At 39.9% G+C, this 14051-nt stretch overlaps 1 protein-coding gene across 4 annotated transcripts in view; it reads right to left on the bottom strand.

Moving 5' to 3' along the window:
• PLPP1 (phospholipid phosphatase 1) overlaps window positions 1-14051 on the bottom strand; it is a 160711-nt gene that overhangs the window by 90656 nt on the left and 56004 nt on the right. For 2 of the 4 annotated variants that reach the window (XM_065598925.1, XM_005300848.5), the window contains exon 2: window positions 10141-10295. The exons of the other annotated variants lie outside the window; for them this stretch is intronic. In XM_065598925.1, coding sequence (XP_065454997.1) covers window positions 10141-10295 — 155 coding nt within the window. The remainder of the gene's footprint in view (window positions 1-10140; window positions 10296-14051) is intronic. 4 annotated transcript variants of the gene reach the window in all.

Below are 14051 nucleotides of genomic sequence, written 5' to 3' on the forward strand. Positions count from 1 at the left end.
ACTACTTACTGTATTTTTCACTCCATGCATCTGATGAAGTAGGTTTTAGCCCACGAAAGCTTATGCCCAAATAAATTTGTTAGTCTCCAAGGTGTCACAAGGACTCCTCGTTGTTTTTCCTGATACAGACTAACAGGCTACCACTCTGAAACCAGTAAGGAGGAAGAATACTGGGTACAGAAGGCATACAGACCAAGATGGGTGATGAGGTATGGGACATTTGTCAGTAAGGAGGCGCAGAAGAAGGAAGTGTTCATTTGTTCTTCCCCTACCACTTTCCCCTACCACTAACTAAACTCTGTAGATTTTACTCACTTGTTCCTCTCCCCTCCACCCCCAATTCCCCCCCCCCCGCGCTCCCCAATAAAAATCTTCTTTTTTACAGATGACTGGCCAGAGATTCTCTGACAGTAGTTTTACTAAGGCTACGTCCTCACTACGGGGGTGTGTGTGTGTGTGTGTGTGTGTGTGTGTGGGTGGATTTAAGATACGCAAATTCAGCTACGCGAATAGCATAGCTGAATTAGACGTATCGGAGCCAACTTACCCCGCTGTGAGGACGGCAGCAAATCGACCTCCGCGGCTCCCCCGTCGACGGCGCTTATTCCTACCTCCCCTGGTGGAGTACAAGCGTCGATTCAGGGAATCGAATGTCGCGTCCCGACGAGACGCGATAATTCAATCCCTGAGAGATCGATTTCTACCCGCCGATTCAGGCGGGTAGTGTAGACGTAGCCTCAACTAGGGTATCAAATGAGATATTCACACCTTGCAATGCTGCTGCTTTGCTTTGAGTCTGTAATGTGAGTAAAGAGGATTTATAGTTTAAAATGTTCTGCCTCCAACAGATCATTTCATTCTCCTCCCAGTCCCCCACAATCCACCTTTCCACCATTCCCTTCCATGAGCAAGTCCAGCTTTTACTTTAGTGCTGATCAGGCCTAGCATCGCTTTGTTTCAAGATTTAAAAACTATGCCAGCTACTGCTGTATGTGTTACGCCCTGGACATTCCCGAATCTCTATCTCTAGTTCCTGCTTAGTCTTCAGCCTCAGCCCAAACTCCATGTTCTGCTTGTAGCTACACTCATCACTACTGAAGTGACATTACCTCAACATGCAAAGTTGGAGGTTTTGCAGTGCTGCATAATCCCTCACAAGTCCTGCAGACCAGAGATCTGGAAATTGTGGCATGCAAAGCAGACTGCAGTATCGCCAAACACCACTCTCGCTATAATGGCAAGCCTACAGCTAGGATCTGAAAGAGATGCAGAGGCACGAACAATTGAAAATGTAGGAAGAGAACAACCTAATCCCATAAGTAAAGTAACACACAGCAAAGAAAGGGCTCCCCCATATGTTCCTTTTAAGAAAAACTGGTTTATAAACAAACAATGAAACAGGACTGTACTGGGAATTCACTCTTGCTTCCAATGTGCAGCTGTAGGGAGGCAAAGAAATCATGTTTCTTTCTAGCTATTACATATACTATGTGTAGCAACAATAAAGAATTCAGGTGGGTGAAACGTGTGTATCCCAAAGCATTTTATAGAACAGGAATGACTCAGACCCCTTCACACTATACCAGCTTGCTGTATGCAATCCAGTATTTCATATTTATGAATTTTAAGATGATCACTAAATTCAAGTGGAATGAGCTGAACAAGTAACTCATTTTATGATTTATACAAATTTAGAAAGGGAAGAGTAAGACATTAATCCATTCTCCTGTCACTATACTACGCATGTTCCCTGCAGTGTGTGCTTTCAGCTTTAAGAACAACTTCAACAAAGCACTCTCTCAAAGGATGGGACTCCCAACACTTCCACTGGAAGAGCCATCCAAGAACATACAATAAACAAGAATCAAGCTGCTATATGATTTCACCTTCTTTTGGTTACTACCGAGCTTTACTTGATATTTTAAAAGCCTCTATGAAGGTTCCTGAGGTAAGAGGAGCAGGGAGAAAATGACATGTATTTTTGGGTCTTGCTCTTCCTGATTTCCTTCCACTCGGTGTTCAATCCAACCTGATTATTCTATTCAGGTTCTTATACCACAAACTCATCAGTATGGTATCAATCATCTTAGGTGCCCAGAACTGAATGAAGTATTACAGTCCATATGGGAATCATAAGTACTGTGGAGCAGACAGTATATAGTGTACCTATTTTTTTTTTTTAAACACTCATAACAGTACATATGGACTCTCTCCAGGCTTCTTGGAGAAGATTCCCCCATTAGGAAATTTAAATTAAAAAATATCCCTTTGACAAAACCTAAGGGCATTCTCCATCAGAAGCTACAGAAAGTCGTATTCAGCTACTGTGAACACATCCCCTTCAAACTTTCCTAGCCTTAGTAATAGCCTACTGCATGTACAGAATTCTTTCACTAAACTAAAAGCCCTATTTTAAAATACAATTTGCAGGATATAAGAGACACTCACTTAAATAAGATTTAGTTAGAGCAAGTGTTAGGAATGAAAACAGAATTGAAGAATTTGTACTGAGACTTCCTCCATTCTTTGAGAAGCCTAACATTATCTGTGACTCTGCCAGTTGACTAAGAATATGCGGCAAACTTTTATTATTGCGAAAAAGGTTAAAAGGGTAAAGTGGCCCAATACTCCATACTAGGACCAGGGGGGGGGGGGGAGAGGGGAGGAGAGAAGAGGGCTGGGGGAAGCGAGCAATGAGGTGGCAAAATTATTTAATCTTGTAACACATTGTCACTGTGCTAGTCTTAAAATTACAGTAATGCAAATTAATAGAGATAAGGCGGGGGGGGGGGGGGGAAGGGGCTGTGAACTGTCATACGAAGGGAGACTGAAGACCAGGACTGTTTAGCAAGAAGAAGCAACAAATAAGGGGACTATGACAACTATATAAAGTAACTGATGTTTAAAGTAGTAAATAGGAGTGCTAGTTTACCTCTCCCATAGAACAAAGAACAAAAGGGACATAGAAAGACAGTCAAAGGAAGGAAATATTTAAAAGACTAAGGCCTGGTCTACACTAAACAGTTAGGTCGACATCAGCTGCCTTGCATTGACTTATCTATGGAAGTATCTTCATTCACTTAAATTTGGCTCCCACCGAAGTAAGTGCCTCTCTATGCCGATTTAGAGACACTTCCCCAAGCAGCGTACCATCACAGTCAGTCAATGTCATTAGGTCAATGCAGCATCTGTGTAGATATTGCATTGCATACATCGACTGTTACTGCCTTTCAGGAGCCTCCCCACAATGCCCCACACTGACAACAATCTATGCATGCACTCCCAGTGAGGACATGCACCGCTGACACAAGAAGCCAAGTGTACACACAAGCAATTTAATAACTGTGGTGGTTGTATGCAGTTGTAAGTTAGGTCGACAATTTTGTAGTGTAGACATGGTCTGAGAAAAACAAAAACTAAGTACATAATATATTAGGCTACTGAATTAATTATCACAACATAACGAGGCCAACAGATAACTAGATACAGACGAGAACATCAGTGTAGACTGGTATTAATCCTCAAGCTTCAAGGCATAACATAACTAGTAACTGACAAGTTACACAAACTTCTTCCTAATATGTGCACTAGAAGGTTTCCAAACACCTTCATCTGGCACTGGCCATTGTTGGAGCCAATATAATTAACTAGATGGACCTTTGAGCTGATCAGTATGGCACATTGCCATGCAAGTCAATGGATATGCCAATGTAAACTATGGAAAGGTATTTAAGTTCTCTTCCTCAATTACATCTATAATGGAAGCGGGCTGCAACCTTCACTATGGAGATAATACGTCTCCATAATACCTGTCCTTCAAGCAGAAGGTATAATCATGGTATTTACAAGATATAGTACTACAAACTATCCTTGTTGCTCCAGCCACTGCCAATTGTAGAGCACATTAAAAAAGCCAACCCACCCAAACACCACTATTTCTCTAAGCTTAATTACCTCTTACAAACTCTAATCACCAATTTACAAACCTCACCCTTTAATCAAAACAATTGAGTCATATTCATTTAAGAAAATATATTACAGTATCTGACTTGCATTAAGCAGAGCATAGTAAAGGCCTGATTTCCCATTCTAAGAAAACAGCTAACAAGTGCAACAGTTCAAACACTTTGATAAACTATTCTTATCTGAAATGTAATGGAGGCTATTTGATGATTGTTTTGAGATGTGCGATCAAATTGTTAGGTTATGAAACTCACTAGTATTGCCCAGAAAGCTTCCCAGGAGATAGCGAACAGGGGTGGGGGGGGGGGGGAACCAAAGTTCTGTAAAATACGAAAGCTCATTACCCTTTTACAAAAGTTTTCCTGTGGGACAGGGTGGTGTGTGTGTTCTGTAAGTTCCTAATAGAATATTGCTATTTGAACTAATACTTGACCTTTTGCACATTGCCAAGTTTGTTCATTCACAAAGATAAAGGATACAGCATTAAAAATATTTATAACATGTTTAAACTAGTTACAAAAATAGAGAGACACGAAGTGTGTACAGTGGCAATGGCATGTTCTGCCAATGTAATGAAAATTTAGATAGTAAGAGGCTTCACTACAGCACTCTGCTATTAAGTCTTTTCCAAGTAGTGGGGTGACAGCTAGATTTTATTTGAAAGTTAATCATTTTTACAATTAAAAAAAGTAGGTAGTTACTGTATGTGTGAAAACCTGTTCTATTTTATATTGGTTTTGCAGAAATGCAATATACTTTTACTGTTCCACATTACAGAATAACGAGCCTTTGCTTAGGAAGGCATCTCCCCACAGATCTTGACAAAGAGGCCTCCAAAGCATGCACCACAGCAGTTCGCTGGGAAAAAAAAAAGTTGAGTCAGAGTATTATGTTCAGAAAGTTCCCTTTAGGTGTTTTGATTAAGTTCTCTTTTACCACATGTATCATTAAGCTTCATACCTAGCATGTTAAAGTTGGCAAAGGAACAAAGGTAGTAGATGCCCTTTAGACAGACAACATGCCACTTAGAGACCAGTTTTGCCAAGTCAAATAAGTCTTAATTTAAAAGCAGCAGACAAAATGCTACACGACCACCCAAACTTTACATATTTTAAACATGTCATTCTATGTGCCTTCAAAGTAAAGGAGAATTTTAAACAACTACAAGATCTTTAATAGACCCACCTGCCAAAATCCAAAGGAGACGAGAAAAAGAAAAAAGAAAAAAAAAAAAAAAAAACACGAAGAAAAAAAAAAATGAAAAGGAGAGAAAAAACCAACCACACCATAAAGAGTTGTCACTTTTGAACTAACTGTTCAAAAATGCTTCACACTTCCACTGTTTACAAACAAGAAACTGTTATTAATGTTACCTTTCAATATTTAAAATGATTTTGAAAGCCATCAGCGATGCTGTTTTACTGTGTATTTGTTCTATTACTAGAAGTTACAAGAATACTGACAGACATCGAGACATTTATTAGATATATAGACCCAGACATCATTTGCAGAACTATAAATCTTCACATGAGGGATGGGTGTGTCAAAGGCTCCTCAGATGCATGATAGCAGACACCTCATGGACATGAGCTGCTCAGATTATTGGAACTGGCTGTCTGAAGTGACTTACTCCTGTTTGCATGGCCCTAAGCCTCAAGGTCTTGTAGCTCAGTGATTCTCAGCCAGGAGTACATGCATCTCTGGAGGTATGCGGAAGTCTTCCAGAGGGTACATCAACTTGTCTAGTTGCCTAGTTTTACAACAGACTACATAAAAAAGCACTAACAATGTCAGTACAAACTAAAATTTCATACATACTTACTTTGAGGCCAGAAGGGACCATGATGATATTCTAGGGAGTCAGATTAAACTAACACTGATATGGGACTTCACCAAGCAATTCCTGCATCAACACGTAACTCTGTATACAGTCCACCATATCCTAGTAAGTTATTCCAGTGGTTAAATTACCCTCACTAAAAATTTTGCATCTTGTTTCTAGTCTAAATTTGTCTAGCTTCAGGTTCCAGCCATTGGATGTTATGCCCTTGTCTGCTAAATTAGGCATGTAGAGGCTTATAGGCAGTAATCAAGTCATCACTTATCTACCGCTTCATCCTATCTTGGGCAAATTAATAGATTAAACACAAATATCTGTCTCTCGCTGAGAGACAGGTATTCTAGACCTCAAGTCATTCTAGTAACTCTTTTTTGAACCCTTTCTAATTTCTCAAAATCCTTTTTTGAAGTAGTACCAGAACTGGCTACAGTAGCCATCTCACTAATGCAATAGACCAATGGCATTAAACAGCATTTTCTGAGAAGCCAGATAAGGCAATGTCCAAATTCTGGCAGGCCAAAGGGCTCTTCAGGTGTGTTCTCTCTAGTGAAACCAAGTCAATTCTTCATCTAGTTGGCAGGGATTGAGAATTTATGGCATGCCAAAGAGGTCATGCTGGCTGATTTTTGAATGGCACACAGACTGTTAATCCAATCAAGTGCACAGCTGGGGATGCACTTCAGTTTGTTTCTCCTCCTTTCACCATCATGCCACATGTATATAAAGTCAGTTTATCCAAATTTCAACTAACGAAAACCCTGGTCAGCCGAATGAGCAGTGTCTCCCTGATGCTCATTGGGGTAATCAGGATTTATGGTCCTGAGGGTGGAAGGAGGGAGGAGGACTGCTGTAGAAGGCAGGAGCCTCCTTAGTACTTCTTGAGTGAGGAAAGATAGGAGGAAGAGGGGCAGAATGGGGAAGCTGGGAAAGACCCCAAGAAGCAGGTGCGACTCCCCTCAGAACCCATCCCACCCCTGCCTCCTGCTGCCTGTGCCCAGTTCATGTCCATGAGGTGCCTGCCCAGCACCTGGGGACCCTGCTGGAAGGTTGGCCCGGATACCTGGCTCCAGCTCCAACCAAGGATGGCCTTGCCAAGCAGCTCTGGCTGAGTGCTGGGGTCCTGGCAGCTCCAGTTGCTGCCGATCTTGGCTGCAGCATCCCCAAGCTGACCTGCCCTTGTGCCCTCCCTCCCCTGCAGGATACTCTGTGGCCGGGGAGGAAAAGGTGTCACCTAGCAGAGGACCACAGGGGCTGGAGCTGCCCATGAGGGCCTTCCGTTTGGCCCATTGGGCATCAGCTGTTCCATCCTACTCCCTGCTGTCCCCTTCTCTCTTCTGTCCAGCTTGGAATCTCAGCAACTTTGGTCCCTTTCCCTCCCCGGCTGCAGGGCATCCTCTGAGCTGACAGGTGCTGGCCTGGGCAGAGGCTGGGGTGGGCATCTCAAAAGCAGGTCAGTACAGGGATGCTACAGCCAGGACCAGTAGGGCAGTACATGGGTTGGAGCTGTCAGGAGCCCCACAGCAGAGCTGGAGCCAGTTAGTGGTGCTGCTCTTACAACAGAGCCCCCAGAGGGGAGCAGGTTGGGAACAGCTGATGCCCAATAGGCCCAATGTAACGCTTGCAATTGAAGAACACTGCCATACATAGCAGCATCACCACCTCCCTGCTTCTACTCGACATTCCCCCTACCTACACATCCAAGGATCGGATTTGATCTCAGCCATCACATCACACTACGAGCTCAAGTTGAGTTGGTTATTTACCAGAAACTCCCAACCGTGTCTCTGCTTTAAAAAGCAGTAATCGTCCTATAAGCAAAGCCTATATTCTCAATTCCTAGATGCATGACACACACACACGACAGCCAATATATCAGTTTTGCCTGCAATCTGAATGCATCATCATATATTAGCACAAAACTTTCAGATAGTAAAGCTGTCATCTTTTTTCTAAGGCCACTTGGTTGCACCTCAGGGTGTGTGGACTAATTATCCACGTCAGTGTCATTCTATAAAGTGCCAAACTAATTATACAGAATAATCAATTGGTTGACTTCACAAAACAAATAAATCCAGGTACTCAGTTGGAAAACTAAACAGATTTAGTGACCTTAATCTGATATGAAGTAGGTAAGGCGTGTTCAGAAAGGTTTTCTCTTGCATATCCTACAAAGGAACATAGTGTATGCTCTCAATCAGTTTCTGAAGTTCTGGCTTTAAGTCCATGCTTTTACTGAAAAAAAATCTTGAGAATCTCTTCATTTGAGTTGTTCAAATACAATACTATCGTGCTTTTTTTGGGGGGCACAATTTCCTATGCTAGTTAAATTATTTGTGTAGAAGATGTCAGTCTTTCTGTTTACTATGTTAATACTCCAGATCTTGGATAAGGCAATGTCATATACCCTTGAAGTAAAGAAAAAGCAAAAGAGCACAGAAAGCCAAGAATTACGGAGCTTGCACAAAGTCCTCTGAGGTTGATCAGAGTATTGGTTTCAGGAAGCAGGTTTGTAATAAGTCAACAATAAAATATTTGCAGTTAAGGGTATTTCAGGCACTCAATCTAAAAAGCAGTACATGGGTGGGTTTATATATATACACATATACACACACACACACACACACACACACACACACACAGACAGACAGAGATATAATCTCCTTAATTAAAAGTTACAAAAAGTCCTATATAACCTAGCTGTCACAGGAGGCTCAAACGTGACTCCTCCCTATCTGAAAGGCAAAAAAGTTTATGCCTAAATAAGCTTGGGATGGAGAGACCACTTTTAGTTTTTTGTTGTTTTTTTTTTTAAGTTGAAGTCTAAAAGATACGAAGATGTTTTATATTATTGTGTATAGTTTACATTTTTCTGATGCTATCCTTCATTGCACTTGAAAAATGTGCAAGTACATCAAATTTCCATGTCTGAAATTAGACAGATATGTAATTACCATGTTCACCTGTGCCCATGCCAATGGATGATTTCACATCTGTGCCTGAAAAACTTAATATTTATTGGCCAGTTTGCAGTAGGCTTCCTTAAGACTTGATAAAGCCTGCATCTTTGTGAGAGTCCTGAAATATGTTACACTTTTCTTTGCAAAAAAGGCATGATGAAAGTATATAATGTATGAAGTTTCACCTTGATTACGGAGATGAAAATTTCAGTTTACTCTATGAATTCCAAATTTCATATTTTAAGACACAAAAACCAATATATTAATTTGCTGGTTTTGGAGCTTTATGTTAGTTAGTTCCCTCCCTGAAACATTTGTAGAGCTTTTGTTTAACAATTTTTATGGCATTTTTGTCTATTTATTTTCAGAAGGCAGTCATAAGCTTTCTAACTGTGTACAATACGCAATACAGTGCTGGTAAAATAGTGATCATGCATAAACAGTATCTGGTATGCATTCAAAACATACACGGGTTGCATGGATTTATGTTTCTGACATTTAAAGTAAATGGTTACCTCCATCCCTGAAATTCTTCAGAAGATACTTCACACTGACTAATAATTTAGCACCTGGACTCTTAGCAAGTTGCTACATGATTAAAAGACTAGTAGAGACCGAGATGTTTCTAACACGATTTGGTCAGCACCAAACATTTCCAAGCCAAAGTCTAATCTGAATTAGGCAAGTTTTGGGCAAGCTGTCTTGCACACAGTCTTGGCTAGGGCCAAGATTAAATACAGTTAAAAACCCAGTTCAGAGTCAAATTGTTCCTTGTTAACTTGTGTGGTATCACAGCACCCAGCCCCTTTCCCGCAAGCTGCTTCTAAGCATCCAAGTCTCACTGCCTTCAGACTCTGAAGGATCCAAGAATTCACCACGTGTATCTTTTGGCCTATAAAAAAAAGTTCATCTCTGCAGACAATATGCAATATAAGCAGAGCCCCTCACAAACTGAGGTTTCTCTAACAAGAGACATATAGCATTTCAATTATTTACAACTGGCATTGCAGTCTGTTCAGAACAGATGTACAAAGAATTTCCAGAAGCACTGCAAAATACAAAACTTTACATTAACATACATAAGCCAAACTTCAGTTTATTTCTGACAAGTAACAATCAGAAGTTATTGGCCACCTACAGGTTTCGATGACTTCAAGAAAAGGTAGGGGAATCACTAAGCTGAAGTGAAATCTGGAAGTTATTTTAGTTACCACAGCAATCAACAAAAATATAAGGCTATATAAATATTTTATTTCTCCGGTATATTTATCTTCCCTCTAGATCCAAATCAGTATCACAACGATGACCTATTGGAACCCTCTTAAGTCTTTTCCCCTCCCCCCCCGCCGCACACAGATGGCTAGAAATTCAGCTACTTACAGAGAAAATGGGCAGGGTGAACCCCACTGCATATAGGACAGTGGATGTGACGGTACTGTCATGGAATGGATACTTGATGCTGTCATCATTACAGAAAAAGCCTCTCTGATACGGCTTTATTTTGGCCAAGTTTAGAACACCCAGGGGTAAGCCAGCTGTTGGGGGAAGGGAAAAAAGACACAGATGGTTAAATTAAAATTCACTTTATCAGGCATGGAGAAAGCTTCAGAACAACATGCAAAACTTAAGTTTCCCTTGAGTCAGTGCAGAATATTAAATACCATGCAATGCACACACTTGCCCAACCCTTGCTATAGCCAATGAAAAGGCTGCCTCTTAGTTAGGAACAATACATAATGTCACCTGCCAACAATCGCAGAAATTGGAGGGAGGTAAAGGAGTTCAAAGTCTTGTTTTTTTTAATTGATGAAAACATTGCCAGGTACTGAGCCAAGTACTAGCCTTTGAAACTGATGTGCCACTCAACTCCAATTTTAGTTAACAAGAATACTGGAGAGCAGAATATGGCCCCATTATTCTTTTTTAAAATGACATTGACCTTTCATTGAATTAACAGTGTGTAGAACTGTTTAAATATCTCATTAAAAATTCGAGTTCTGAAGCCAAAGGAAGGAGAACCTTTCAAACTTTTTTTTGGAGAAGGAAAAAATAAGACAGAACCAAGTCTCATGATGGGAAAAAACAGTTCTGAAATGGGAAGAGGAGAGGAATTTCAAAGACACCGTCAGGAAACTGGACATCTTGAATGGAATAAGCTAATTTATAAATTATTATTTTTTAAACATTGTGACAAAAAACTTGCTTGCCTCATTTTATATAATTATTGTAGGCTTTACATAGGACATGCATAAAGTGAACAGGATATGGCCCTTTATATTTAGAACTCTTCCAGTAGTAATCTCATCGATTTAATATATCATTTCTAAAAAGGTAGCTGTGAGCCAAATAACCAAATCTTTATAATCTTTTTACGTGAAGAGAACATTTACATTAATCCCCTTACCATCGGGACTTTCAGGGCTGGCTTAACAACAGTAAGCTTGTTTACAAAAATGGATTTCTACTGTAACATTCCCAATTTCACTGCAGTGTCTACAAGTCTGGATACAACTTTTACATAAAGCAGAACAGAAAGATTCAGTTCCTCTAAAGAACAAAGGACATGCCTCTACTGGCTAGAGAGCAATTTGAATTCAGTGATAACGAACTACTCCAGTAGGTTTCAGAGTGTACAGGTATCAGCAAAAACAATGGGGAGTCCTGTGGCACCTTAGAGACTAACAAATTTATTTGGGCATAAACTTTCGTGTGTTAGAGTCCACTTCATGATCTGATGAAGTAGGTTCTAGCCCACGAAAGCTTATGCCCAAATAAATTTGTTAGTCTCTAAGGTGCCACAAGGACTCCTTGTTGTTTTTACTCCAGTAGGGCTACTGAACGTTTGCTATGCTAACGGACACAAATTTGTAGAGATATTAATTCCTATTAAAGATTCATATCAAGTTGTTTTTTCTTAACCTGTGTCCATTCCTTAATTCCTAACTTGATTTTCTTCCACCCTCTTCAATTAATAAATTTGTAAAGTTTCAAGTAATCCAGTCAAGAGCTCTGCACTCCTAAAGATCGGACTGAATAATGCAGAGACCGAAGATGGAGGTGAGCAAAAGCTACACCCTGGAATCCAAATCCTTACAAATTTTGGAGTAAGTGTGGGGGAAGAATCTCAAAGGTCCAAATCCAAACCAGGCCTGCAGTTTTGGTTTCGTGTCACAGCCAAAACCATCTGGGGTCCATATTTTAGTACATAACAGACTCAAACCTTGTGAAGGCAGCTCAGAGTTCAGCACCTTCAGACTTTTAAGTATAATCCTGATTCACCCCATATCCTAGCCTAAACCTATGTCAGATCCAAAGCACTGCCTCATTTATTCATCTCTGAATGACATCTCTCCTTCTCAAGTTAAGCAGTGCATTTCCTTCAAAAGCCTTTACACAAGACTTTAGGAAGGAGTTCTGAGTCCCTCTGTTCTTTTAATCTAAGGAGTCCAGGCTTCCATATTTTTGTTTATATAGCAGTAAAAAGAAATTCAACACATGCCAGTAAGTAAAATACTCTAACTTAGAATGGGTTCAAAATCTTAGCCCTAAAGAACTTACAATTCAAAATATTGAAGAGTATAGTGCCTTGAATAAAGTCAAAGAGGCATGTGCCCGTTATCACCAACAAGCTTCACAGAAAAGGACCCGATTTTGAAGGAGAAGAAACAGGGTAAAAGACAACTCTAAGGGACAGGTTAATAAGTAGGAGCAAAGGAATAGTCAGACAAATGGCATAGAAAGGTAGTGATACTCAGGCTTTTGCAACCTGAAATAGGGAAAGAAAAGTCAGTGTGGTGGAAGAGAAGTACAACCTTGACATCAATGTTTGTGCATTCATGCAACAGACCCCAAATTCCAGTTCATTTGACTTTCACAACACTTCAGAGAGTCTTTGTTTTTGAAAACCCACATCTTCCTGGATTCATTCATTAAGATTGTTTGTGGTCAGAATATACACAGATATCTGTATAAATATAGTTTAAAGTATCTACCAAACTTCTTAATTTTTTTAGTTTCTATTTGTTTCCACCAACTAATTTTTCAACTTTCTCTAGTATCTCTGCATTGTGCAATTTATATAATTAGAACAGCTCTCACTGAACTCATTTTTTCCAGATTCCAAAGCAGCTAACATTCTATTCAATAATCCACTAGTCACCTTATCAATATACAAACATAATTGGTGTTCCCCATATTAAGTTGCCTGTTAGTCACTCATCTCTTTGTGGTCCCTTTCATCCTCAAGACCACTCCAGTTTCAAAGTTTTGATCTAGAGTTCTCAGTGTGTTGTAGTTCTCTTCCAGACACCTTCAACTTTCAGAGATGAGCCCCCTTCCTTTCTGTATCCTGGTAGAGACCCTCATCTACCAGAATTACAAAATGGTATGCACAACAGACTTCCGATCACAGCAAGTGTTTACAAGTAGATTCGATTTGGAAGGATTCGATTTTTATCTGTGCCAGTGAGCGTCAATTTCACCACACCACACCCACACATATATTTCCATTGATAAGAAAAATTTATAGATAGGCAGAGTAAGAAAAATGCTGCTTGAGAATTTAGAGTTTGATTTCTGGATATTATATTTATTTTGGCATGTGATATTGACAATGTTGGTTTTAATGATTATAAAGCTTTAATTTCTTGAATCTCAACATCTGTCATTAAATAATTGTCTGACCCCCACATTGTCCTAAATTTTGAACAACTAAAGATTTCCAAAATAAATGATAAAATAAAAAAATGCATAAGAACAAACATGGATAATATCCATGTAAATTTTAAAAATTGATATCAGCCAAGCCTATTTATTAGTTATATCCAGGCAAATACAGAGCTTCCTTAATAGAAATACAAAGTGTCAGGTCTCCTTCTATGGGAGATGCTGAGAAAGGGGCATCAAGTCTGGCTTTGAAGAACTGGAATGGGAGGCAAATCAGCCAGTTTTTGTTCATCCCTTGCCCCATCTCCAGCTATTTCAAGCCCCCTCAAGTCTAGTCCAAATCACAGAGCACCCTAATTCCAACAGAGGTCAACTTTAATAACTAAGCTGTTTATCAAATACCCAGTTCTATCTTTAGAAAATTTTAGATCACAAAAGGCAGTGGAGCATACACCCAGTAAGATGGCATCTGTTAAAATAAGCCTCCTGCTGCTACAGGAAAAGACTGTCTTTTCTCCTCCTCTTGCTCTTTATATAATGATTTATTATTTGTATTCCAGCAGCACCAAGAGTAAACTAAGTACTGCACACACCTGCAGAGGCAAATAGTTCCTGCCTTGAAGAGT

This window comes from Chrysemys picta, chromosome 6 (genome assembly GCF_011386835.1).
Source record: "Chrysemys picta bellii isolate R12L10 chromosome 6, ASM1138683v2, whole genome shotgun sequence".
Lineage (NCBI taxonomy): Eukaryota > Metazoa > Chordata > Testudines > Emydidae > Chrysemys > Chrysemys picta.